Source organism: Thrips palmi, unplaced genomic scaffold, assembly GCF_012932325.1.
Source record: "Thrips palmi isolate BJ-2018 unplaced genomic scaffold, TpBJ-2018v1 HiC_scaffold_3, whole genome shotgun sequence".
In the NCBI taxonomy this organism is placed as follows: domain Eukaryota; kingdom Metazoa; phylum Arthropoda; class Insecta; order Thysanoptera; family Thripidae; genus Thrips; species Thrips palmi.
This window is the reverse complement of record NW_023144630.1, coordinates 994,118-1,019,422: the sequence shown is the minus strand read 5'-3', so window position 1 is coordinate 1,019,422 and position 25,305 is coordinate 994,118. Positions and strand designations below refer to the sequence as shown.

General features: G+C 56.2%; 2 protein-coding genes across 2 annotated transcripts in view; both read left to right on the top strand.

Moving 5' to 3' along the window:
- The first annotated feature begins 1,506 nt into the window (after window positions 1-1,506).
- LOC117648392 lies at window positions 1,507-15,231 on the top strand. Its single transcript, XM_034390900.1, has 4 exons — window positions 1,507-1,696; window positions 2,355-2,459; window positions 11,495-11,736; window positions 15,172-15,231. The coding sequence occupies exons 2-4, from the start codon at window positions 2,360-2,362 to the stop codon at window positions 15,229-15,231; spliced, it is 402 nt and encodes a 133-aa protein (XP_034246791.1). The 5' UTR covers window positions 1,507-1,696; window positions 2,355-2,359.
- LOC117648005 (liprin-beta-1) overlaps window positions 11,709-25,305 on the top strand; it is a 45,125-nt gene continuing 31,528 nt past the window's right edge. The window contains exon 1 of the mRNA XM_034390076.1: window positions 11,709-11,736. The gene's annotated coding sequence lies outside the window, so the exon portion shown is untranslated. The remainder of the gene's footprint in view (window positions 11,737-25,305) is intronic.

The following is a 25,305-nucleotide window of genomic DNA, read 5'->3' as shown; positions in this document are numbered from 1 at the left end:
GCCGACTGTAGGACCGGGGTGCTCGACGTCGGCGACGTACTGTACCGCCACCGGCGTGCCGCGGGCGCCGGCACGGGGTTGCCGCCGTTGCCACACTACACGGAGGAGGGCGCGCGCGGACTGCCGGGTGGAGGCGAAGCAGGCGAAGCAGCGCGGACTCCAGGCGGAGCGGGGCGGGCCGCACGGAGCCACGCCGCCGCGGCTACGCCCAGAGCGAACACAGAACACCCCATCCTCGTTCTCCTGCCGGCACCGCGGCGCCAGCGTGTGCCGCCGGGCTGCGTCCGCGCGGAGGGTCGCCTGTCCTTGTCTACCTCCCACCCCACACGGGAGTGCGAGTGAGAGGCCGTTGGAACCAACCCCCAGCAGTGCCCCGCCTTCCCCGGTGCCCCCTCCCCGATTCCCAGTGGCGTGCCGGCGGCAGCAGACTGATTCCGAGCGTCGCTCTGTCTCTCTCGCACCCATAGGGACCCCCCCATGAGCGCGCGAGAGACAGAGCGACGAAAACGACTCTCGGAATCTGTCTGCGTGGCGGCTACAGTACCCACCCCTCTGTTGCTCTCTCTCTCCCTCCTCTCTCCCCCCCCCCCCCTCTCTCTCTCTCTCCTCTCTCTCTCTCTCTCTCTCTCTCTCTCTCTCTCTCTCTCTCTCTCTCTCTCGTTCCTCCGAGTGCGAGTAGGAGAGAGCACGCTGCCTCCAAACCGACTCCCTTCGCGCTTAGCTTTGTCTTGGTGCTCCCTCATTCGAAATCGCGCACTTGATGCGGTCAGGCAGACAGGCTGGACCATAGAGTAATGACACTCCGGCTGGACGAGGGCGGAAAACACGTCGGCGCTCAAACCAGTTCAAACTTTGGCGCGCGAGGCGCGAGTCCTTCGAGTCCTGCGTGTAGTTCGCCAGAGCGCCGTGTGGCAGCGCTCCGCGTCGGCAGCTTCCCCACGGCTTCCCCGAAGTTCACTCCGCGGCCGAAAGATGGCGACACTCGCTCCCACCGACAGCGCCTCTAGTGCGGTTGACGAGAACCTCGGCAATCTGTCGCTCTTTCATTCGGAAACTAAGTTTTGACCGCTTCATTTCGGACCCCAGTGTCGTCACTCCACTCGAAATAAAACTTTTTGCGCCTGTCACACTTTTGCGGTATCAGTTCTTCTGTTGGGCTGTAGAGGTTAGGAATCCCAGTTGTTGTTGTGACGATGCTGCCAACTGTCCGCGCGGGCAGTTTTCTCAACGACCCACGAATCCCGCTAGGTGGCGCCACGGGTCACACTGATGCACCCTGTGACGTAACAGCCCTTTTACTTGTGTTGTTTGTGTTGGTGTGTTTGTGTTTGTGCTTTGACGCATCCTGCTGCTCGCCTCGCCAGCCCTTCGGTTATCGTTTGATTTTTGTAATCCGCCCGTTCTGCGGTTCGCGAGTCCAAATAAAAGGGCTCGATCCGATCGTGACGCGCGAGTGTCGAACCGTCGGTCTGCAAAGGCAGCATAGAGGTTAGTGGCGATTGTGACATGCCGTGGTGTTGTGTTTACGTATTTCAAGCGCTGCCAGTTTTCGACACTCGTTCGCTCAGAGGAGCGGGTCTGTTTGATTGAAAGGAGAGCGTTTCCTTCTGGATTGCGATCACCAGCCCGACGAGCGTTTGGTCGAGTTGTCGGATACCGGAAGAGACGGAAGGGCGATCATGACTCTGGCTTGACTGTAATTGCTCACCGTTCTTATCTTGACACCGCGTTTCTCTACGGGGTGTCGAACACCCACGCCCCTTTCCAGCCCACTATCGCCCAGCGCACCTTATTTCAGTTACGCTTGCAAGTAGCTTGACTTCCTACACACTGGGAGCCAGGAGTTGGGAAGGTTATGGTTAGGATACTCTGCTCTGTCAGGGTCAGGAATAATGAGTGTTCCTGCTCTTGGGACCTTAATCTCTTCATTGATTGTCGGCATCTGACATTTGGTTTTGCTCGTGACACCCATCACATTTGGTGAAGGGTACTTGCGTCGTTTGAATTCATTTAGTTGAGGGCTCCACAGGTGGTTGCTCCAAACAATTTATTTATAAATTCGGCACATTGCCGTTATGATTCATTTTCATTCATTTTTTAATTCCTTTTGCTGTCAACATCCTTACCCAAATTTAGGACTTGACCACAAAGTACTGTTAGAAACAATCTCTGTAAAAAACTTACCCGATTGCTAATTTAGGCACAAACCTTAATTTATCGGCAAAAATTTTATTTTTGTATTTTAAATGATTTTATTGTTGCATTATTTTCCTTAATATTCTCAAGTATGCATCTAACATAAACTACAGAGGCGACATTGTGACTTTCTTAAAGCGTTGTTTTTTCTTCTTCAGGGGAAATGGGCAAGTCGGAGCAGGCCGAGGGACTGACAAGTCCACATGCTGAAGCCAGCAAGTTGTTGGAGGCTGCGTTGCAACAAATGGACGGCATCATTTCTGGTAAGCTCTCCTCACAAAAGCGTTCTTTGCAAAATTTTCTGCTTGCCGAATCTCTATTTTGTTTTGATTTTGTGTGTGGAAGGCACTAATGCTGCATACAGTCCCTAATGCCCGCCTATAGGGCTCTAATGCTGCATCTCTCGAATTCGGGTAATCTACCGTATTTTGAGTGTGTAGGGATTCTTATAACAGTTCGTTCTTAAGCTGCGTGCCAAGAGTCTTCCCTTAATGAAGTGCCACACAGTGGGCCAGAGTACCAAAGGAGGCGGAAAAAACTCATGGTCTTCGAACGAGGAATCCATTGGTGGGGTCACATGTTCGGTTCGAGTGCCATTCAGCGACTCTGGAGCTCGAAACGCGTCTAGAGTTTTGTCCGCCTCCACCGGTCTTCTGGCCCACTGTGTGCCAGGTGTTGTGACCAAGATGCGGCCCTTGTCCAATTCGAGAACTAGCCTCATCTAGTTGGTGGTGTCCCCCCCCCCCTTCCGCCCCCCCTTTTTTCTCCGGCTGCTCACTCTATTTTGTATGCCGGTATCGTTGTGGGGATGGAAGGGGGTTGGCTCTGGCGGGGGGGTAGTGTCACACTGCAAAGGGGAAGGGGAGGGGAAGGGAGGGATGACAGTGCCGAATGGAGCCTCCCCCTCCCCCTCTCTCTATTTCTCTCGTCCACTTGACTCCCGTTACCCCGGCAACGTGCAGCACAGCTTCCACGCACAGCGGACTGACTTCGAACACAGTGCTCTCGTCGCTCTGTCTCTCTATGGGGTGCGCCACGAGTGCGAGAGAGACGGGACGACGAACGCATGCTCGCGGATTCAGCCCGCAGCGAAAAGAAATCGCGCCAAATGGAATCCCTTCTTGGCATAGGCCCGTCCGTCCGTCCCCCACAGTGGGCCAGAAGATCGGTGGAGGTGGCGGAAACTCTAGACGCGTTTTGAGCTCCAGAGTCGCTAAATGGGACTCGAACCGAACGTGTGATCCCACCAATGGATTGCTCGTTCGGACAGCAATCCATTGGTGGGGTCACACGTTCGGTTCGAGTCCTGTTTAGCGACTCTGGAGCTCAAAACACGTCCGGGATTTTGGCCGCCTCCACCGGGCTTCTGGCCCACTGTGAGCCTTGTTTTAATTGTCGCGGCTGCATTGCACACAAACGCTCCTTTTATCGCGTCGTTTGGCTGTCGCCACTCAAACGGCGCGACGCACAACGCGTCCCTTCCATTTGGCTGTGGCGAAAAGCTTTGTGCGTTTCGTGCGTTGCCCCACTGAAAGGTTTGTGCCGCCCTGCCGCCGAAACGGCCGAAGCGGCGCGGCGTTGATATGCAGGGGGTGGGCAGCCGATATGCGGGCCACGCAGACATTTACAGACAGACAGACAGACAGACAGACAGACAGACAGGCACAGCAGGGGGAGGCGTGAGGGTGTTAAAATTTCAGAGTCAGTGCAGCAGTTCCCAGCTGGATGTTCTGCGACCGTCTGGGACAGTAGGCAGACGGCCCGGACCCCCTAGGGCGGGGCGGGGCGGGGCGGGGCGGGGCGGGGTGGACTCCAGGGCGGGCGGGGCGGGCATATCGTGCCTAACAGCTGGCCATGGGAATCTCGGCGAGAAAGGACCGTCCCGGGGACCGTCCTTCCTTGCTTCGGCCCTTTACTGCCTGCTCTCCCTCAGTGCTCTCCCTCAGTGCTCTCCCTCAGTGCTCTCCCTCAGTGCTCTCCCTCAGTGCTCTCTCTCAGTGCTCTCCCAAGAGCTAGGTTCGAGTACCAGCTGTTCCTTGTCCCTTTTTCTCTCTCTTCGTCGCCCTTCCGACTTGCTGACGCGGAGCTCTCCAGCGCGCTGCTCTCGGCAAGCCGTGCACCTGTCGGCCTGTCGGATAACCTTCATGCCCTTTTAGCACGACGTCCTGGCCCCGCGGCATGGCCCAACGGGCCAGAAGACCGGTGGAGGCGGTCAAAATCCCGGACGCGTTTTGAGCTCCAGAGTCGCTAAATGAGACTCGAACCGAACGTGTGACCCCACCAATGGATTGCTCTCCGAACGAGGAATCCATTGGTGGAGTCACACGTTCGGTTCCAGTCCTGTCCAGCGACTCTGGAGCTCAAAACGCGTCCGGGATTTTGGCCGCCTCCACCGGTCTTCTGAGCAAGGCATGGCACTGCGGCGTCGTGCTGCAGAGAGCATCCTCCCGTCTCGTCACTCCGTCTCTCTCGCACCTCTTCGGGACACCACATGAGTGCGAGCGAGACCGACCGACGAGACCCCTGTTCGGAATCTGCCTCCTCCTGGCTCAAAGGCTTTTGGGGAGGAGCCGGGGAATGCCAGGGAAGTTACGCTACATGTGTGTGGCAGGGGCGAGGGGAGAGAAAGGGGGGGGGGCAGAAGGGTGTAGAGAGCCCTGCGGCCACTGCGGCTCTCTGACCACGACGACGACACGGCCGGGCCGGCGGCGACAGTGTAAAAATGCGCTGCGGCACGGGGAATGGGGTCAGTGCCGCTGCCCGAATTATTTGGGCCGGAACGAGATGCACGCTTTGTGGTCGGGGACTTTGCAGCAGTCGTCGCCTGCGGTGCGCAGTGGATTTGCCGGAAGACCGGTGGAGGCGGCGAAAATCCCGGACGCGTTTTGAGCTCCAGAGTCGCCGAATCGGACTCGAACCAAATGGATTCCCCGTTCAGAGAGCAATCCATTGGTGGGGTCACACGCACGGTTCGAGTCCCATTTAGCGCCTCTGGGGCTCAAAACGCGACTGGAATTTCGGGCGACTCCACCGGTGGCCCACTGTGCGGTGTCTCTGATGTGCGTATTTTATTTTCTGGCAGAGTGACAGGTGCGTGTGTGTGACAGGTGTATGTACAGCACCACTCCGCCATGGCGCGCAGAGCGGCACAGAGTCGACGCCGGGACGGGCTCAATCTACTTTCACAATCACCATTGTCATTGCACCCCCACCCCTGACTCCCCTCCCCGCTCACCCCACCCCTTCCCTTCTCACACGGCGTTCTTCATAATCACTATCCAACCATCCCCTCACAATAGCGCTCTCCCCCCCCTTACGCCCCCCCCCATCCCCCCACTCCGCCCCCGCTCCCCCCACCGAGCATCTCCATAGACTGAAAAGAAAATGGTCCCCCAGCATAGCCTTTATCCGGCAGTCTGCAGACTGATTCCGCAGGACTCCCCCCGCCTCTCTCTCTCTCTCTCTCTCTCTCTCTCTCTCTCTCTCTCTCTCGCACTCCTGTGGGACGTCTCGTACAGGTGCGAGAGAGATGGACCGACGACGGCCGCAATGCGCGGTCTCCGTGTTCGCCTCGGGCTGACTGATTCCGAGCGTCGCTTTCGTCGCTCTGTCTCTCTCGCACTCATGGGCGTATTGGCCCCGTATTGGTGCGAGAGAGACAGAGCGACGAAAACGACTCTCGGAATCAGTCTACTGGCGCCGCCCCACCGACCCTGACCGTCTTAATTGCCGCGACAACCCCTTAATTCTACCGACTCCTTTCAGTGAGCTAGGGTACGAGAGAGACAGAGCGATGCCGTTCGAATCAGACTGGACTTTGCTCGGCACACTGGTCACTAAACGACGCGCCATGTTCCCTACCTTGAGGAAGCACCTTCCCCCTCCCTCTTTCTCCCCCTTCCCACTTTTTTTCTCTCCGCCTCTCGAGAGGAGACAGTGGAATGGTGAAAAGTTGCCCATGGCTGCGGCGTGTCTTTTGCGTGCGTTTCGCTGAACTTTGCAGCCCCGAGCATGAGAGCACTTGCGGTTCTTGACACCCCCCGCCCCCCCCGCCCCGCCCGACTGCCCTCTGGCAGGCACTCGTTGGCCTTCTCGAGGGCCCCGCCCCACAGTGGGCCAGAAGACCGCTGGAGGCGGACAAAACTCAAGACACGTTTTGAGCTCCAGAGTCGCTAAATGGGACTCGAACCGAACCTGTGACCCCACCAATGGATAGCTCTCCGAACGAGGAATCCATTGGTGGGGTCACAAGCTCGGTTCGCGTCCCGTTTGGTGACTCTGGAGCTCAAAACGCATCTTGAGTTTTGGCCGCCTGCACCGGTCGTCTGGCCCACTGTGCGCCTCTCCCCCTCTTTTTGCACTGCCACTTACTCGCCAGTCGAATGGGGTGCCATGGGGTTTGCCATGGGGAACGGCGCGGAGAGAAGCTTTCGGAAAGCCCCTCGCGGTGAATCGCAGTGAAAGCTGGCGCGGAAGCGTGGCATCCCTCGGTCCGCTCGGCCTGCCTCGGCCTGCACAGCATTGCTTGATCCATTGTCCGTCCATTCCCCCGCCGGACCCCCCCCTCCTCTCTCTCTCTCTCTCTCTCTCTCTCTCTCTCTCTCTCTCTCTCCCCCTCCCTCTCGCTTCATCCCCCTTTTGTGGCGCTCTTCAATTGGAGTCGTCCCGGCGTCCATGCCGGCCGAGCGAGGCGGGCGAGGCGAGGGCCAGTGGCCCTGCAGTGGCCCCACCAGTGGCCGCGCCCCGAACCTGTTGCCACAGATACCGACCGGGTGCCTCGCAGTGCCTCGCAGTGCCTCGCAGTGTAGTGGGGGATGATGCCCCGGAGCCGCGGAAAGACGGAGGAGCGCCCTTGCGGCGCCCTCACTTGAAAAAAAAAATGTCCGAGTCGGACACTTGTTAATTTTTTTGCGAACAACTCGGCGTGTGACCCCACCAATGGATTCCTCGTTCGGAGAGCAATCCATTGGTGGGGTCACACGTTCAGTTCGAGTCCCATTTAGCGACACTGCAGCTCGAAACGCGTCCGGGGTTTTGACCGCCGCCACCGGTCTTCTGGCCCACTGTGCGTTGTAGCCTGGCTTTGATGACGGCTGGGCGTCTTCTTTTTGCAACTAAACTTGAAAATCTGAGTGTGAAATCCATGTCGTGGATGTCGAGATCCCTGCAGTCCGCCACTGGGGGTTGCACTTTTCCCTCCGCTGTCCTTTTCTCCCCCAACTTACCCCTGCGTCAGGCCTACAGCAGGGCTACAGCAACCCCCTCCCCGCCGCCCCCGCCGCCCCCGCCGCCCCCGCCGCCCCCCACTGGCGGCACTGGTCCTGCCGCCCCGCCTGGCTTCGCCGTTTCGCCACTCCTCGTCGCTCCCTCGTCCAGTGGGCCCGCCGCGCTCCCAGCCTCCGCAACCCGGCCGAGCCAGGACGAGGCAGGCCGCCCGCCGCGCGGAGACCGTGCTTGACGTGCTCGCCGTCGCACCCCGAGCACCCCGTCGACGGTCAGGACCTTGTCGAGGCCGAGCTTGCCGGCACCGGCGTCGTCGGCGGCGTCCTGGTCCGCGGCGTTGACGTGAACCTCGGGTGTTACTTGACTTGTTGTCCACCGCGTCGACCACCGCCTCGTCGGCCGCCACCGCGTCGTGGTCCCCGACGCCGTGTCGGTGCCCGTCGCGCCACCCGGCGCCAGCGCTCGCCGCGTCTAGGTCAGTGACTCTGGTCCAGCCTGCCTCGGCCTGCCTGCCACTGCCACCCCAAACCGCGACGCGCCGGGCGCTACACAGTGGATTTGCCAGAAGACCGGTGGAGGCGGCCAAAACTCTGGACGCGTTTTGAGCTCCAGAGTCGCTAAATGGGACTCGAACCGAACGTGTGACCCCACCAATGGATTCCTCGTTCGGAGAGCAATCCATTGGTGGGTCGCACGCTCGGTTCGAGTCCTGTTTAGCGAGTCTGGAGCTCAAAACGCTTCTAGAGTTTTGGTCCAAAAATAAAGAATGTGTTGTGATAATCGACTCTGTTCGTTAGGCTGCATTCGATATCGGCAATTGAAAATCCGATACCCACGAAAGCTGGCAGCTACGACCAGACACTTGCGCGATGACAACTTAGCTGGGGTCTTTTGTCGTCCCCCAAGTGCCGTGCCCGGTCGAAGCGACCAGCGTCAGCGTTTGGTTATCGGTATCGGATTTTTGATTGCAATCGAATTCAGCACAGCAACCAAACAGAGCTGATCAAAGTCTTTTCACAGTCTGGTGAACCTGCCGTGCTGGCTGGGTGTTGTTGGAGCGTGGCGAACCCTGCAATAAAGTTAAAAACGAAAAAAGGATACGTTTGAAAAATTGAATTAAATGAAATTAAAAATACGATACAGGTTGCTCGGTCGCCACGTGCTGCCGTTGACGCGTGCACCGGGCCGCGCTGCACCTGTTAGCGCCGATTAGCGTACACTGTTGTTGTTTTTTCTTTTTGGTTTTGTGGGTCACGGGGACGTCACACTGTGAGCGGAGGGGGACCTATTATCAGCGCAGGTGACAATTGGTTTCCCCGGTGGTTTGCTTCCGAACTATTGCTGGAATTTATCTTTGCTGTTCTTCTTGGCCGCATGTAGTGGATTTGCCAGAAGAACCGCGGTGAAGGCGCTTTGAGCGCCTGAGTCGCTAAATGGGACTCGAACCGAACGTGTGACCCCACCAATGGATTGCTCTCCGAACGAGGAATCCATTGGTGGGGTCACACGTTCGGTTCGAGTCCCATTTAGCGACTCTGGAGCTCAAAACGCGTCCAGAGTTTCGGCCGCTGGCCCACTGTAGGCGCGAGAGAGACGGAGCGACGAAGCACTGCGCGGAATGAGCCTGCTGCCCCCGCCGCCTCGCTGTAGTGCGTCGTTCCGCGGTGCGTGCTGCGCCGTGCTGCGCCGTGCTGCGCCGTGCTGCGCCGTGCTGCGCCGTGCTGCGCCGTGCTGCGCCGTGCTGCGCCGTGCTGGGCGCCAAGGGCCCAGGAATTTGGATACCATTTGCCATTTGCATTCTGTGGAAGCCTTTGCAGTGCAGGAGAGCGTGAGCTTGCGGCAGCATGCCGCAGCACCGCGCGGCCTCATCAGCGGCCAGAAAGAGACGGACTGAGTGAATGGCTGACTGACTGGCTGACTGACTAGCTGACTGACTGGATTACTGACTGAGTGACTGACTGAGTGACTGACTGAGTGACTTACTGAGTGACTTTCTCAGTTACTGACTGGACTGAGTGACTGACTGAGTGACTGACTGAGTGACTTACTCGGTTACTGACTGGACTAAGTGACTGACTGAGTGACTTACTGAGTGACTGACTAAGTGACTTACTGAGTGACTTACTGAGTGACTGACTGGACTGAGTGACTTACTGAGTGACTGACTAAGTGACTTACTGAGTGACTTACTGAGTGACTGACTGGACTGAGTGACTGACTGGACTGAGTGACTGACTCACTGACTGACTGAGTGACTGACTGAGTGACTGACTGCGTGACTGACTGACCAAACAGCAAAATCGGCATCGAGAGGCCTGGCCGCTCAAACAGATTCATTGACGTGGTCGGTTCTCGGAAACACGGATTGGATGCCAAAGCGCACTCAATCAAAGAGAGAGAGAGAGAGAGAGAGAGAGATTTGATTTGATTTGATTTATTGCTTTTAAGGTACAGTACAACGGGACTGGAGAGTCCCACGAGCGTATGTACCGCTCTCAGAATAAACTAAAGATACAAAATTGTAACAGAGGAAAAAAAATAAAAATTATATCAACAATCGAAGAAAATAACTAGTTACATCAATAGCAGCGACAGTATATGATACACAATATCAATATTTAGACAGTAATTGTGCTTTAATGGATCTTTTGAAGGAAGTGACTGACGTATGACTTAGATAACTGAAGCCTGAGAACATATTAAATACTCTAGATGAAGATATGCAGAATGAATTTGCGTACTTTGCCGTTCTATGCTGTGGAATCAAAATTCTATCAGGGTGACGTGACGAGAAGTTAAACAGTTCAAACAGATAGTGCGGCGTTTCAGTCCTTAGAACTTTCCATATCAATGTTGCTAAATTTACTGTTCGTCTGTCTTGGAGTTTTAACAATTCTAGGCCAGCATAATGAGGTGTAATGTGCTCGAACAAATCAGCTCCAGTAACAAAACGAATACATACATTTTCAGCTCTTTGAAGTTTAACAGTGGTGTACTTATTCATATCAGTAAAAAGAGCCGAACCAGAGAGAGAGAGAGAGAGAGAGAGAGAGAGAGAGCCAGTGGATTAAAGGTCGGCCTGCATGCATCGTCTGCCGCACAGGCACGCCATTCCGTTTATTAAAACGATCGCAAAAAAGCGAAATAGAGAACGTGGAGCCGCTGCAATGTGTAACGCAAACTGCGGACTGATTCCCAGTAACCGTCGCTCTGTCTCTCTCGCTCTCACGGGGCGTTCCGTCCGGGTGCGAGAGAGACGATCTAGCTGCGGGAAGAGGCCGCCCTCCACGCGAGAGAGCCTACTCTTTCATGAGTAGCAGCTAGTTTGGGACCAGTAGCCTTACATTGGTCAAAAGGCGATTAATCTTCGTGTGACCCCACCAATGGATTCCTCGTTCGGAGAGCAATCCAATGGTGGGGTCACACGTTCGGTTCGAGCCCTGTTTAGCGACTCTGGAGCTCAAAACGCGTCCTGGATTTTGGCCGCCTCCACCGGTCTTCTAGCCCACTGTGCGACTGGGGGTAGGCGCCCTCGCCCCCTTGGGCCGCCTGGCGGGTAGGCAACCCAACGGGCGTGCCTGTGGGGCGGTCGGCCGATGCTCGTGTCCGCGGGCGCTCGGCTCGGCCCGAGCCGTGTTTCCGTCGCTCTCTCTCCCTCCCTCTCTCTCTCTCTCTCTCTCTCTCTCTCTCTCTCTCTCTCTCTCTCTCTCTCTCTCTCTCTCTCTCTCTCTCTCGTATCGCGGCGCATCCCGTAGGGGTGCGAGAGAGACAGACCAGCTGCAGCTCATTCTCCGTGGACCTCATTTCCACTGCGCCTTTCTTTGGGTTTGCTGCAGCCCTGCAGCTGCGCTGTCTGTCCGGCCGTCCGTCCGTCTGTCTGTCTGTCCGTCCTGTCTGTCTGTCTTACTGTCTGCACAATGGAAAGGTGCTTGCTTCATTCGCCGGGGCCAGATTCAAAAATATCAACTCAGCGGCCGAGCGCGCGAGACGCACGAACAATGACTCGAGAGGTTTTCCCTTTTTCTCCAAGCTGTGTATAGAAGTGAATGCCAGCCTTGTTTTCCCTCTTTTCCAGGAGTGGAACCCCTGGAGTCCGTGCTGGAGGGCCCGCAGCGGGGTGGCTGCGCTGGGGCGGGGTCGAGCGGCCATGGCGGCGTCCACGGCGCCGGCCTCGGCGGCCACGCGGGGGTTGGCGGCGTCCGGGAGCTGTGCACGCGCCTCTGCGCCGTGGTGCAGCCCGCCCTGCTGGCCGGCCGGCCGCCGCCCCCGCCGCCCCAGGACACGCTGCACACCCTCATCGCCTGGCTGCAGCCGCAGGTGAGTCTACCGCCGCACAGTGGACCAAGGGACCGGCGCAGGCGGCCCAAACGCCAGACGCGTTTTGAGCTGCAGAGTCGCTTAGCAGGACTCGAACCGAACGTGTGACCCCACCAATGGATTCCCCGTCCGGAGAGCAATCCATTGGTGGGGTCACACGTTCGGTTCGAGTCCTGTTTAGCGACTCTGGAGTTCAAAACGCGTCTAGATATTTGGCCGCCGGCGCTTGCGGGCGCTTGTCTTCTGGCCCGCACTGTGCAACACGGTCGCAGAAAGAAACTCGGAGCGGGTGCACAAGCTAATAATCCCCTGGCCGGGCGGGGCGGGGCGGGGCGAGGCGCCCTGCCGGTGGACGCGGCGGGACGGGGCGCAGGGCTCAACAGGGCGCCGCAGACTCCAGCACACTGGAGTGACTCCAGGCGGCAGGGCCTTCCAGGCCCTGCAGGGCAGCATGACTGACGTCACCGACGTCCTCCCCCAATCTCCGCGGAGACGGGCTGCAGGCTGGCAGGCTGGAATGGGGACACGCCGCGCCTTGCCGCGCCTGGAGGGCCTGGAGGGCCTGGAGGGCCCCGCCGCGCCGCGTCGCCTCCTTGCGATGATGAGCCGTCACTCTACTGGCGGAGGGTGGAGCCGCGGACCCAGGCACTCGCCCGCAGTGCAGCGGCCTGGGCGACATCGCGCACCTTCTCTCGGATCTCTCCTGAACCGAACGTGTGACCCCACCAATGGATTGCTCTCCGAACGAGGAGTCCATTGGTGGGGTCACACGTTCGGTTCGAGTCCTGCGTAGCGACTCTGGAGCTCAAAACGCGTCTAGAGTTTTGGCCGCCTCCACCGGTCTTCTGGCCCACTGTGCGCCGGTCCTTCGGGCCCTTCGGCTTTACGTGGTGCCGCCCCTCTAATCGAAGGAATTCCATTCCGGCCTGCTCCTGAAAGGCGCCCGGCTGCGCCCAACGAGGTTATCGGCATTCTTAATGCTCGCTGCCGCCGAGGCCTCGAATCAACCCCGGACTTCCTCGTCCGCAGTGGGCTTGTGGACCATGGCACAGTGAGCCAGAAGACCGGTGGAGGCGGCCAAAACTCTAGACGCGTTTTGAGCTCCAGAGTCGCTAAATGGGACTCGAACCGAACGTGTGACCCCACCAATGGATTGCTCTCCGAATGAGGAATCCATTGGTGGGGTCACACGCTCGGATCGAAGCCTGTTTAGCGACTCTGGAGCTCGAAGTGCGTCTGGAATTTTGGCCGCCTCCAGCGGTCGTCTGGCAAAATCCACTGTGCGGTGTAGCGACCGCCCTTTGTGCTCGTGTTCGGCGGCTCCACACCCGACAGTGTGCTGCCGAGCCTTGGCTGCGGCGGCGACGCTGCGGTCGGCCGGTTCCCGTACACTTGGCCAGGCATGCTTGCGGTGCGGCGGGCTTGCTTCTGGAGAAGTTTATCGGATGCAGCGGGCAATATCGGTATCCCTCTTGAGTCTGCCGCCCGCCGTGAGCCCCGCCCCGCCCCGCCCCGAGGCCCGTCCCCCACCCCTCCTCCGTGTGTGTTGTTATGCCCTTGTCGTATTGGCTCAGGTGCGCATGGGACCGTAAGGCTCGGCGCGGTGTGGGGGCGCGCGCTCGGCGCGCTCGCTCCAGGTCCATGGCCGTCTGGAAGTAAGTCCGCGGCTGGAGCGGCTGGCGCGGCGGGTGGGGGGATTTCATGGGAGTCTATCTTCCAGCGGTACGGCCTGGAGTCCAGCGCGCCATAAATAAGGAGGGCGCCTAACCTACCCTGCGCCCTTCTCCAGCCCACAGTGGGCCAGAAGACCGGCGGAGGCCGTCGAAGCTCCAGCCGCGTTTTGAGCTCCAGAGTCGCTAAATGGGACTGGAACCGAACGAGTGACCCCACCAATGGACTGCTCTCTGAACGAGGAATCCATTGGTGGGGTCACACGTTCGGTTCGAGTCCTGCTTAGCGACTCTGGAGCTCAAAACGCGTCTAGAGTTTTGGCCGGGTGCCGTGGTGGGGGCTTGGCAAGGGGAGACTGGTCTGCCCCCTTAATTCACCTCCCCCGGTCTCTCGATGGACCGCGCCGAGGCTTTGCAAGACGCTCTTCTTTTCTCGTTTGTTTGTCCTTTTGAAAAGTCCCGCTTTGATGTCCCGCGCTTGTTTTATCGGACGCGGAAAGCAAATTAGAAAAAGCGTCAGCGAATTCTCGTCCCTGGTTCTGGCTGGGCGTCCGCGCTTTGATGTGGTGGCACACCTTAAAATCTGAGAATCCGAGCCATTCGCGGCGTTTGCGGCCAGCCTTTTCCGTTTCCGCGTTCGTCACTCTGTCTCTCTCGCGCCCGTGAGTGCGAGAGAGACGGCGACGAAACCACCGTTCGGGACCGGTCCACAGTGGGCCAGAAGACCGGTAACGGCGGCCAAAACCTTAGACGCGTTTTGAGCTCCAGAGTCGCTGAAATGGACTCGAATAGAACGTGTGACCCCACCAATGGATTCCTCGTTTGGAGTGCAATCCATTGGTGGGGTCACACTTTCGGTTCGAGTCCCATTTAGCGACTCTGGAGCTCAAAACGCGTCTAGGGTTTTGGCCGCCTGCGCCGGTCTTCTGGCCCACTGTGCGGTCCCCTGTGGACGGAGTCGGAGGCTCCTGGGAAAACAGCTTTCCCGCCTCGCCAGCCTCAGCCTAAGTGGGCACAGCGTGTGTTAAATCCTGGCTTTTCCTCCCTTTTCAACTTGCCTTGCCTCAATTCAATTTTTTTCTTCAGTTTTTTTAAATATATTTTATGTTTCTGTCCATTACACGAGAGGATTCCCCGTTATACTTTGTCGCGAGCCCTTTGGCCGCTGTCCCTTTGCCTTCCCTTCCACAGTGGGCCAGAAGACCAGTGGAGGCAGCCAAAGTTCTACACGCGTTTTGAGCTCCAGAGTCGTTAAACAGGACTCGAACCGAACGTGTGACCCCACCAGTGGACTCCTCGTTCGGAGAGCAATCCATTGGTGGGGTCACACGTTCGCTTTGAGGCGCTTAGCGCCTCTGGAGCCCGAAATGCGTCTAGAGTTTTGACCGCCTCCACCGGTCTTCTGGCCCACTGTGCCTTGCTCCCCTACCCTCCCCGGCCGATAATTAATTGGTTAAAAGCCGGAGGTACTCGTTTGGCTTCACCCGGAATCGCGAGAGACCTCTCTGCTTCCAGTCGAAATATCGATATAAACAAAGTGGGTACACTGTCTGAATGAATGGCCCGCCATTCAATGGGAGAGAAGGAATTAGGGGCGTGCTCGAGGACACTCGTCTCGGTCAAATTGAGGAAGCGACATTCCAATCGGATTAGAGAGAGAGAGAGAGAGAGAGAGAGAGAGAGAGAGAGAGAGAGAGAGAGAGAGAGAGAGAGAGAGAGAAGGCGGACCTTTCTTTTGCCCATTTCTGTTTGCTCTCCGTTTTAGGCTGATGATGACTTGCCCCAATTAGGCTGCGACTTTGAAGGCGGATATTGGAAAGTTTGATTGTCTGCTTGCTCGCAACAGTTGGTGGACTCACGGATGATGATGGATGTTGATGTGGTTGATTTTGGTCGTTAATGATGATGTTTATGTTGAAGAGGATGATGATGTGGGGATGATAATGATGTGAGGGTCATGTACACCCCCAAAAAATGACTTTTTGTATCAAGGAAAAAAATTAACTTTCCATTTTTTTTTCAAGAAAATTTTTCTGTATTCTACCTTTTTTTCTTCAATACAGATCTTGCTTTTTGTTTGAAGACTTTTTTTTTCTTAAAAAAAAAAAAGGAAATTAGAAATCAAGAAACCGTTTTTCTGGGTGTACGATAATGAGACAATAAACACGCTGCAATTAACTTTGTTACTGTCTGAGGGGTGTCCTCTCGAGGGTGGCGTTTTCCTCATTCATTTTTTTTTCAGTGGAGGGAAACGGGGCAGGCTGGCGTTATTGAGCCCGTCCTCGGCGACGCGGCGCCACGCGGCGGCTTGTCTGGCCAAGTTTAGGGCGATGGCCAACTTGTCCAGGTTCGGCCCGGCCAAGTTTAAGGCCCTGGCTGGTATGACGTGGAATGAAGCCCGATGGGATATGAGAAAGGGGCGGAGAGGTACACTGTTGAGACAGGGTTTGTTTTTATCAGTGGATCGCTGTTCCTCCCTGTACTGCACAGTGGGTCAGAATACTGGTGGAGGTGGTCAAGATCCCGCAGGTATTTCGAGCTATATGGTCGCTAAATGGGACTCGAAGCGAACGTGTGACCCCACCATTGGATTGCTCTCCGAACGAGGAATCCATAGGTGGGGTCAAACGTTCGGTAGTCCCATTTAGCGACTCTGGAGCTCAAAACGCGTTTAGAGTTTTGGCCGCCTCCACCGATCTTCTGGCCCACTGTGCTGCGAGTCTCTCGATTCGGAAGTCGCTTGGTCCGGGCAGTCCGTCTGCCACTTCACGCGAACGTTCCCTCTCTGCGGCCTGCAGAGTGCCTAGAGTCGTTTTCGCCGCTCTGCCTCTCTCGCACTGATGTGGCCTCGCCTGTCGGTGCGAGAGACAGAGCGACGAAAACGACTCTCGGAATCAGTCTGCTGGCATGGCATAGGCCTGCCTCGCATCGCCGGCTCGGCCAATCTGGAAATGGACTGGCAACCGAGTGAGGAGGGGGCGGAACCTGTTGAGTCGCAGAGGGGCAGAGGCGCCACAGTGGGCCAGAAGACCGGTGGAGACGGCCAAAACCCTAGACGCGTTCTGAGCTCCAGAGTCGCTAAGCAGTACTCGAACCGAACGTGTGACCCCACCATTCGATTCCTCGTTCGGAGAGCAATCCATTGGTGGGGTCACACGCTCGGTCCGAGTCCCATTCAGCGACTCTGGAGCTCAGAACGCGTCTTGGATTTTGACCGCCTCCACCGGTCTTCTGGCTCACACACAATCTCGCTCAGATGCGACCAGATGTCGGCCCGTGGAATATAAGTCGCCCTCAAATAACGATTCGCTCAAAGTCCTCCTCCCCACCGTGTCGTTCTGTCCTTGTTTGTTGTTTTTCTTCTGTTTTTGGCGCGTCCCTCCCCCCCCCCCCCTCACCCGCCCTAGGGCCCCCGCGCCGCCCCGCCCCGCCCCGCCGAGACGAGAATAGTATTAGTTGTCCGACAGATCGCTGCCGAAGAAGCGGCCGTCTGAGGGAGGAAGGCAGAAAAAAAAAAGTTGTGTTTGGGCGCCGTCTTTTCGATTCTTTCCTCGAAGGCTGAGAAAGCAAACACAGTGGAGGGGGAGGCCTCGCCTCGCGCCCTGCTCAGGTGAAGGGGAAAAGGGGGGGGGCAGCGTTGTGCATATTTTTGTAGTTCTATAAATACCGCACCTGGAGGCCCCCTCTCCTCCTCCCTACCCTTTCTCCTTCTCCCTCCCTCTCCCTTCCTCTGCCTCCCTCTCTGCCTCCCTCTCTGCCTCCCCCTCCCTCCCCCTCCCTCTCCCTTCCTCTGCCTCCCTCCCCCTTCCTCTCCCTCCCTTTCTCTCCCCCTCCCCCTCCCTCCCGCGAGTCGCGCCGCCAGAACCCTTTTGCTTTTCAATAAAATTCTTGTGCTCCCTTTGCTGTACTTTCCGCTCGCGATGGGCAGTAAAGCAGGGCGGACGGACAGACAGACAGACAGATAGGCAAACGGACGGACAGACATGCAGACAGGCAGACAGGCAGACAGAGAGACTCACGGATGCAGGTGTGAGAACTCTGGGAGAACGCTGGGAGGAAAGCGATAGGGCAGGAATAGCCTCCGCGCATGCGATCCGGCTTGCCCTGCTGCGGAGACGGGATGAGAAATCTACACCCCAAAAAACAAAAAGAAACAATAAGTAAATGATCAAACGCGCGCGGAAAAGTGCGGAAATGGCGGATTCTGTTTTCTGCGACGTGTTCGGGTTATTCAGGGTATATGTGCAGTGGCGCGTTGAATTGCTCTTCGCCGGTTCTGGGGATTATTACTTTCAAATCCCAGAGCTCTCTAAACTGTGTCCACAAAAAAAAGTCACAAACGGCGCCTTTCGCTTTTAAAGGTTTTTCTAGAAAACAATTTTTGACGTTGTTTTGGCGTGTACCGCGGCTAGACATCTCCACGGCCAATCTCTGCTCGAGTCTGCTGCCGTGGACAGGGAGGCTGGCGGCGCCGAGGCGGGCCGAGGCGGGCCGCCTTGACAGACCCTCGCCGTCGTATTAGCCCCACAGATAGTGCTCGTCCTCGTCGCCGGGGGTCTCGACGGCGACGCGCCGGCCAGCACACTGATTCCGAGAGTCGTTCTCGTCGCTCTGTCTCTCTCGCACCTATGCCGGGCGCCCCATGAGTGCGAGAGAGACAGAGCACAGTGAGCCAGAAGACCGGTGGAGGCGGTCCAAATCCCGGACGCATTTTGAGTCACTAAATGGGACTCGAACCGAGCGTGTGACCCCACCAATGGACTGCTCTTCGAACGAGGAATCCATTGGTGGGGTCACACGCTCGGTTCGAGTCCCATTTAGTGAGTCAAAACGCGTCCGGGATTTGGACCGGATCCATGGCCTTTCTCATGGGGACATGAGAGCCTGTTCCCACTTGGACCGCCTCCACCGGTCCTCTGGCCCACTGTGCGACGACTGGTCATCTGTTGTAGATGAGCCTGGCCGGCCTCTTGATGGTGTCGGCGACAGATCCTTCGCGTCAAGTCGTCGGTAAAAATAGTCGCGTTATGACAGGTGTGCCCGGCCGTGGCGACTGTCTGCGAGTGATGAGCCGGCCGAGTTCACACACACACACACACTCACTCACACATACACACACACGCGCGCGCGCGCGCGCACAGAGTGTCCCTTGGCAAACCCAGCCGCAGTACAGCATCTCGGCGTGTTTCTGAGTCTCTGTCTCCCCATTAGGGCTTTTAGGGGGTCGTGAACTTTGACCCCGCCCTCTTTTTCCTCTGCAGGCTGATTCGTCTCTCTCTCTCTCTCTCTCTCTCTCTCTCTCTCTCTCTCTCTCTCTCTCTCTCTCTCTCTCTCTCTCTCTCTCTCTCTCTCTCTCGCATCTTACGCGGGGCGCTCCACGAGTGCGACAGAGACGGAGCCAAAGCATACAGGGCGGAACCAACCCTGCCGGCCCCGCCTGGAGAAGTCTGGCCTGGCGCCGAAATCTCGCTTTCGATTGTCTGCACTAACGACCCCTCTATATCGTCGTTGGGCGTTTCTTCTTTCTCTCTCTCTCTCTCTCTCTCTCTCTCTCTCTCTCTCTCTCTCTCTCTCTCTCTCTCTCTCTCTCTCCCTCTCCCTCTCCCTCTCCCTCTCCCTCTCTCTCCCTCTCCCTCTCTCTCTCCCTGCCTCCCTCCCCTCCCCATGTCTCTGTGCCGAGCGAGGAAGTGGCGCGCTGCTCGGGCCCTGTGCTCTACGTAGTAATGATATTGCGCGGGGACAATCATGTTTCTATTTTCCGTGTGTGTGTGTGTGTGTGTGTGTGCGTGCGTGCGTGCGTGTGTGCGTACCAGTCAGTGTGAGTGTGTGTGTTCCCTCGAGAACAGGACCGCGGCTAGGCGCGCTCGGCCTCGCCCAGTCAGCTTCTGGCCCCCTCTGTCGCCTTCTTATTACTACGCACACACACACACACACACACACACACACATACATACACACACTTTTACACTGCACGCGCGTGCGCAGGAAAGTTCCCCAGTGCAGGGCCTGCCCGGCGGAGACAACGAAGCAATAACGCCAGCAAAAAGTTTGGGGTCCAAAATTAAGTAAAGCGGCGACAGCAAGGGAAGGGTGACGTTGCCACCAGAGTCGCTAAATGGGACTCGAACCGAACGTGTGACCCCACCAATGGATTGCTCTCCGAACGAGGAGTCCATTGGTGGGGTCACACGTTCGGTTCGAGTCCCATTTAGCGACTCTGGAGCTCAAGACGCGTCTCGAGTTTTGGCCGCCTCCGCCGGTCTTCTGCGGCAAATCCACTGCGTGCGCCCTTTTGAATCACCCGTCGGTAGCGACGCTGCCTCAGGTTGGGGACCGCAACGGCGACAGTGGCTCTCTGGGCGTCGGCGTCGGCTCGGCCGGGGGGAAGGGGGGGGGGTCGGCCCCTCCCACGCCCTGCTCCGCGTGCATCCTCGCCGAGGGCGTCGTCCCTCGTCCCTCGTGTGTGTGTGTGTGTGTGTGATTGTGTGTGTCAGTGTGCGTGCCCCCTCCCCCGGCCCCGCACGTGGCCCAAGCCGGCGTGGTGGCCGCGGCCTCTGTGAGCTTGCCGGCTCGGTGCCGGCTGCCGGCCGGGCTTGGCTGTTGATGCAGCCTCAGTAACGCGCCGGCCCCTCGGCAACCCTGTTGCACGCACTGCCTAGCCCTGCCGCGCCTTGCCGTGCACTTGGCGTGCATTGCCACGCCCGCGAACCGCGTGTCTCGAACCGCGTGTCTCGAACCGCGTGTCGTGAACGGTCGTCGGACACGACTGTGAGTCTGAGCCTCTGCCGCCGGGGAAGGGCCGACCTGCGCGTGTGTTTGTGTGTACGTGTGTGAGCACAAAAGTATCATTGTGTGTGTGTGTGTGTGTGCGTGTGTGCGTGCGTGTGTGTGTCGTGTCATCGAAGTGCAGTAGTGCGCCTGCGTGCGGCTGCTGCAAGGGCTGCTGTGACATGTCTAGAGATTATTTTTCTCATCAAGTTCAAGTGAGGGGGTTCTAACTCGGGGTGCACGTTAATGTACTTCGGCGATGCGGCCTTGCGGCCCGGGGTGCCGCGTGCCGCGTACTGTCCTGTCCGTACTCAAGGAAAAGCGAATTGAACCGAAATGGTTCCGAAGTTGGAATCGGCAGTCAAGGGAATGGACCGGCGAAGCAGCAGACTGATTCGGAAAGTCGTTTTCGTCGCCGTCTCTCTCGCACTCACGGGGCGCACAGTGGGCCAGAAGACCGGTGGAGGCGGCCAAAACTCTAGACGCGTTTTGAGCTCCAGAGTCGCTAAATGGGACTCGAACCGAACGTGTGACCCCACCAATGGATTCCTCGTTCGGAGAGCAATCCATTGGTGGGGTCGCACGCCCGGTTCGAGTCCTGCCCCAGTGACTCTGGAGCTCAAAACGCATCTAGAGTTTTGTCCGCCTCCACCGGTCTTCCGGCCCACTGTGGGGCGTCCCCTTTATGTCAGAGAGAGACAGCTTGACGAAAACGACTCAAGGCTTCAGTGTGCGGATTGCGCGGGAGTTGTCGGCCCTCGACGGACTCCGCCAACACTATCCAAGCTTTTAATTTGAGTGGCCCTGCCACACCATGCTAGCAGTGCTGGCGACATGGCAGCTGAATGGCCATGCCGGGGATCGTGACCCTGGAAGTAGAGAGGAGGGGGAGGCAAATTCGAAAAATGACCTCCTTCCGCGCCCTGGCCTAAGTGCGTCACTTTACAACCTTCGGATCGCCCACCCATCTGTCTGTCTGTCTGTCTGTCTGTCTGTCTGTCTGCCCGCCGGGTCGTATCGCTGTCACATCGAGTTTGGGTGTAGGCAGCCTACCATTACGAGACGTTTGTCTTCATTGGGAACGTAACCTTGTCACGGTACCTGGGGGCCGCCGCACAGTGGGCCAGAAGACCGGTGGAGGCGACCAAAACTCCAGACGCGTTTTGGAGCGCCAGAGTCGCAAAATAGGACTCGAAACGAACGTGTGACCCCACCAATCGATTGCTCTCCGAACGAGGAATTCATCGGTGGGGTCACACGTTCGGTTCGAGCCCTATTTAGCGACTGGAGCTCAAAACGCATCGGGGATTTTGACCGCCTCCACAGGTCTTCTGGCCCTCTGTGCGGCGGGGCCGAGTCGAAAAGAAACAACATGAAAACAAAAAAAAAACAATTAGGACAAAGTAGTATAATGCGACGAGCAAATTGAGGGCGGTACTCCCCCGACCCCCCCTTGAGCGCGCGCCCTTTGACGGCGCGGAGTATAGAGTTTTTAAAGTAGGATAAAAATAGAGGGAGAAATTGTTGATTAAAAGTTGGCGCGTCTGCTAAGTTAGTCCGTACCGGCTTCTTTCGTGATGCAGTGTTTGTGATGATGCGGGGTTGTTGACTCACCGCCTCTCTCTTTTCTTCCTTCTCCCTCTCATTTTCTTTCTTTGCCCTTCCCCCGCGATCCCTCCCTCTTTCTCCATCACACACGCGAGGGTGCTCATCATCTTGAAAGTCAGTTTTGAGCGAAACATGTGAAATGAACCTTTTTTGAATATGTGCGTGTGTGCGCGCGTTCCGCGCGGTTTCCGTTTTCTTCCTTTCTTTTTCCTTTCTGTCTCTCTCTCTCTCTTTCTCCCCCCCCCCCTCTCTCTCTCTCTCTCTCTCTCTCTCTCTCTCTCTCTCTCTCTCTCCCCTCCCCCCTTCCCCTCCCCTCTCCCCTCTCAGCCCTTTTTCCCATCTTGCGGGCGTCCACCAATGGCCCGTGGCGGAGGGAGGGGGGGATGTCGTTGAAATGCTGCCGGTCCTTTAATAAAAGTCAGGCTTGCTGGGGGAAGTGTAAACAAATGACGACCGTTCTGCCGGCTGTTCAAACTTCGGCCCGGATTCTCTCTGCGTCCACGGACGGCCGGATGACGATTTGCAGTGAGCATTGTCGGAAAATATTGGGAAATTTTATTATTCCGAAGGGCCGCGCAGTGGGCCAGAAGACTGGCGGAGGCGGCCGAAATTCTAGAAGCGTTTTGAGCTCCAGAGTCGCTTAGTAGGACTCGAACCGAACGTGTGACCCCACCAATGGATTCCTCGTTCGGAGAGCAATCCATTGGCGGGGTTACACGTTCGTTCGAGTCCCATTTAGCGACTCTGGAGCTCAAGACGCGTCGAGAGTTTTAGCCGCCCACCCGTCTTCTGGCCCACTGTGCGACGCGCTGTCGACGCGTTTTCGACCTAACTTGATTTTTCTTCGGTTTGCCCATTAAATTAAAATAGTTGTTTCGCGTATTTTCTCCTGTGGAATGAGTGGACGAGATAGGCGACTGGCGGCCGGTGCCAAGGCCGGTGCCGCCCCCTAGCGGCAGATAAACGAAGCGCCACATTGCAGCGCGGCGTCGCCGCATCCACAATGTCGCACAGCACCGCGACACTGTGCGGCGGCCTGACAGGATGTGTCTGCTTAGAACGCACCGCCCGCCACTACACTGCCGGCAGCGCACAGTGTACACGCACGGCGCGCCGCGGCCCGCAGAGAACCGCGTGCATTGTTACAGCGAGACAGATGGGGTGTGCGCAGTGTACCGACTCTGCCTTCGTTTCGTTCTTTTTTCGCTGTGCTTCTGTTCGCGCGTGGGTTCAGCGCTCATACATGAACTCTTCCTGCCCCCTTTCGTTTTTTTTTTTTTTTTTTGGTGTTTGTTGGTTTGTGCCGTCCGTCTTTCCCGCGGCATGTGGCTGCACGCTGCAAATGCCCTGCGATTAAATTCGAGCCGTGCTTCAGTGCCGCACAGTGGGCCAGAAGACCGGTGGAGGCGGTCGAATTCCCAGACGCGTTTTGGGCTCCAAAGTCGCTAAACAGGACTCGAACCGAGCGTGTGACCCCACCAATGGATCGCTCTCCGAACGAGGAATCCATTGGTGGGGTCACACGTTCGGTTCGAGTCCTGTTTAGCGACTCTGGAGCTCAAAACGCGTCTAGGGTTTTGGCTGCCGCTGGGCCGGCGGCGGGGAACGCCTGCAGCGTAGGCAGTCCCGTCGAACTGCCGCGCTCGGCGGCACAGCCTACCTCGCAGGCGCTCGGCCGGACCTGGCCGCACGGGAACGACGTACTATCTCCGGACACGTTCCATGCTGATAGCCCTGCCGAAAATTGGGTGTGTGTGTCCTTCTCTCTCTCTCTCTCTCTCTCTCTCTCTCTCTCTCTCTCTCTCTCTCTCTCTCTCTCTCTCTCTCTCTCTCTCTCTCTCTCTCTCTCTCTCTCTCTCTCTCCATGGTTGACTTCATATGGCAAGGCAAGCACTGGCTCCATAAAAATTATGTTTTTGCAAACACAGAATTAGGTGGAGTGGGACTCACGCACCTGGAAGCAAAAACCAAATCATTAAGACTTAAATTAGTGCAAGACATTCAAAATAATTTTGATTGCCAAGAACCAGTTTTCCTATATCATCATTACAACATGTCTCTCTATGGAAAGTCAACACCTCAACATTTTTTCATGCAGCAGAAGAACATCACTGAAATGGCAAATCTGGACAACTTTTATTTTAGTCTCTTAAATGCATGGTATGATATTCAACCAACCCTAATAACAACACAATTTACTTTCTCAATACTGAAAGAAATGCCTCTTTATGGAAGTAAAATAATCCAAACAGAAGAAATCAGCATCATTCCTGAATGGCGCACCATCGGAATTACCAAACTTGGACAGTTACTAACCTCTCAAGGAAATTGGGCGGACTTGGAAATTCAAAACCTCTCAGCACCAACCCAGAGGAGAATCAAAAACAATTTCACTCAAATTAAAATTTTCTTGCTAAGAAGATGTCTCTAGAAGAATCGCCAATCCAATTCAAGTTCAAAGCTCAACCATCAAATGAAGAAAGAAAATTTCCTGGAACAAGAAAACAACATTACCTCACCACCCTGCAATACTATTTGAAGAATCCAGAAGTTACAGGAAAAATCACCTGGCTTGACAAGCCCATCAAGTGGGATGTTATCTACAGATATCCAACGGACAGAAGAGACTCCGATATTACATGGAGACTTCTTCACAACTCTCTTGTTACTCCTAGAAGACTAAATCTCTGGAAAGTCATCTCATCAGGACAGTGCCCATGGTGCAAAGAAGAAGAAGGAAATACAATGCATATGTTTTTCCAATGTCAACATGTTAAACCTCTCTGGAATTTCATCTCATCAAAAATTGCCACCATCAATCACTCAGCGCTCCCAAACTACGAACAGCTGCTAGTTGGCTTCCCATCAAAGAACCCAGCTGCAAATTTATCCAATTTCATTCTAGTCCTTGCCAAAAGCACCATTTATAGATGCTACATGAATATAATCAAAGAAGAAAATCCACCTAACCCTTGTTATCTCAAATTGTTCAAAAGAAGACTCAAGTACAGATTAGCACTCGAAGAACATCACGCTGAAGTAACAGGTTTCAGAATTAAGTTTGAAGAGACTTTCTACATCAACAATGCCCTCAGAAATTTTTAATTATCTGATTAGAAAAGCACAAGCAAAATCAACAAGCTTCAAACTCAAGAAAAAGAAAAAGAAGAAAATGTAAACAAGGAGAAATACCAACCCCTCGAATCAATTTCTCCTCTCTTTTCTTCAAAGAGGAAATCACCACTTTGTAGAAAATGAAGAAGGGAGAAGAAAGAAGAATTCCAGAAAAACAATTTCAATGTAAACATATGTCTACAATCCATTTCTTGCAAGTCTAAATCAGTCATCATTTTGCTGTAAACCGGGCCCCTGCCACCCTGAGCATAGGCCACCATCGTCACACCGAAGAGAGCCAGTGCGCTGTTGCCTACCTGCACGGCGCCATAAAGACAACCTTTTTGAAGTATCCTTAAAAATGCATATTATTTACTAATCTTTTTTCTTTATTAAATTATCTTATTTT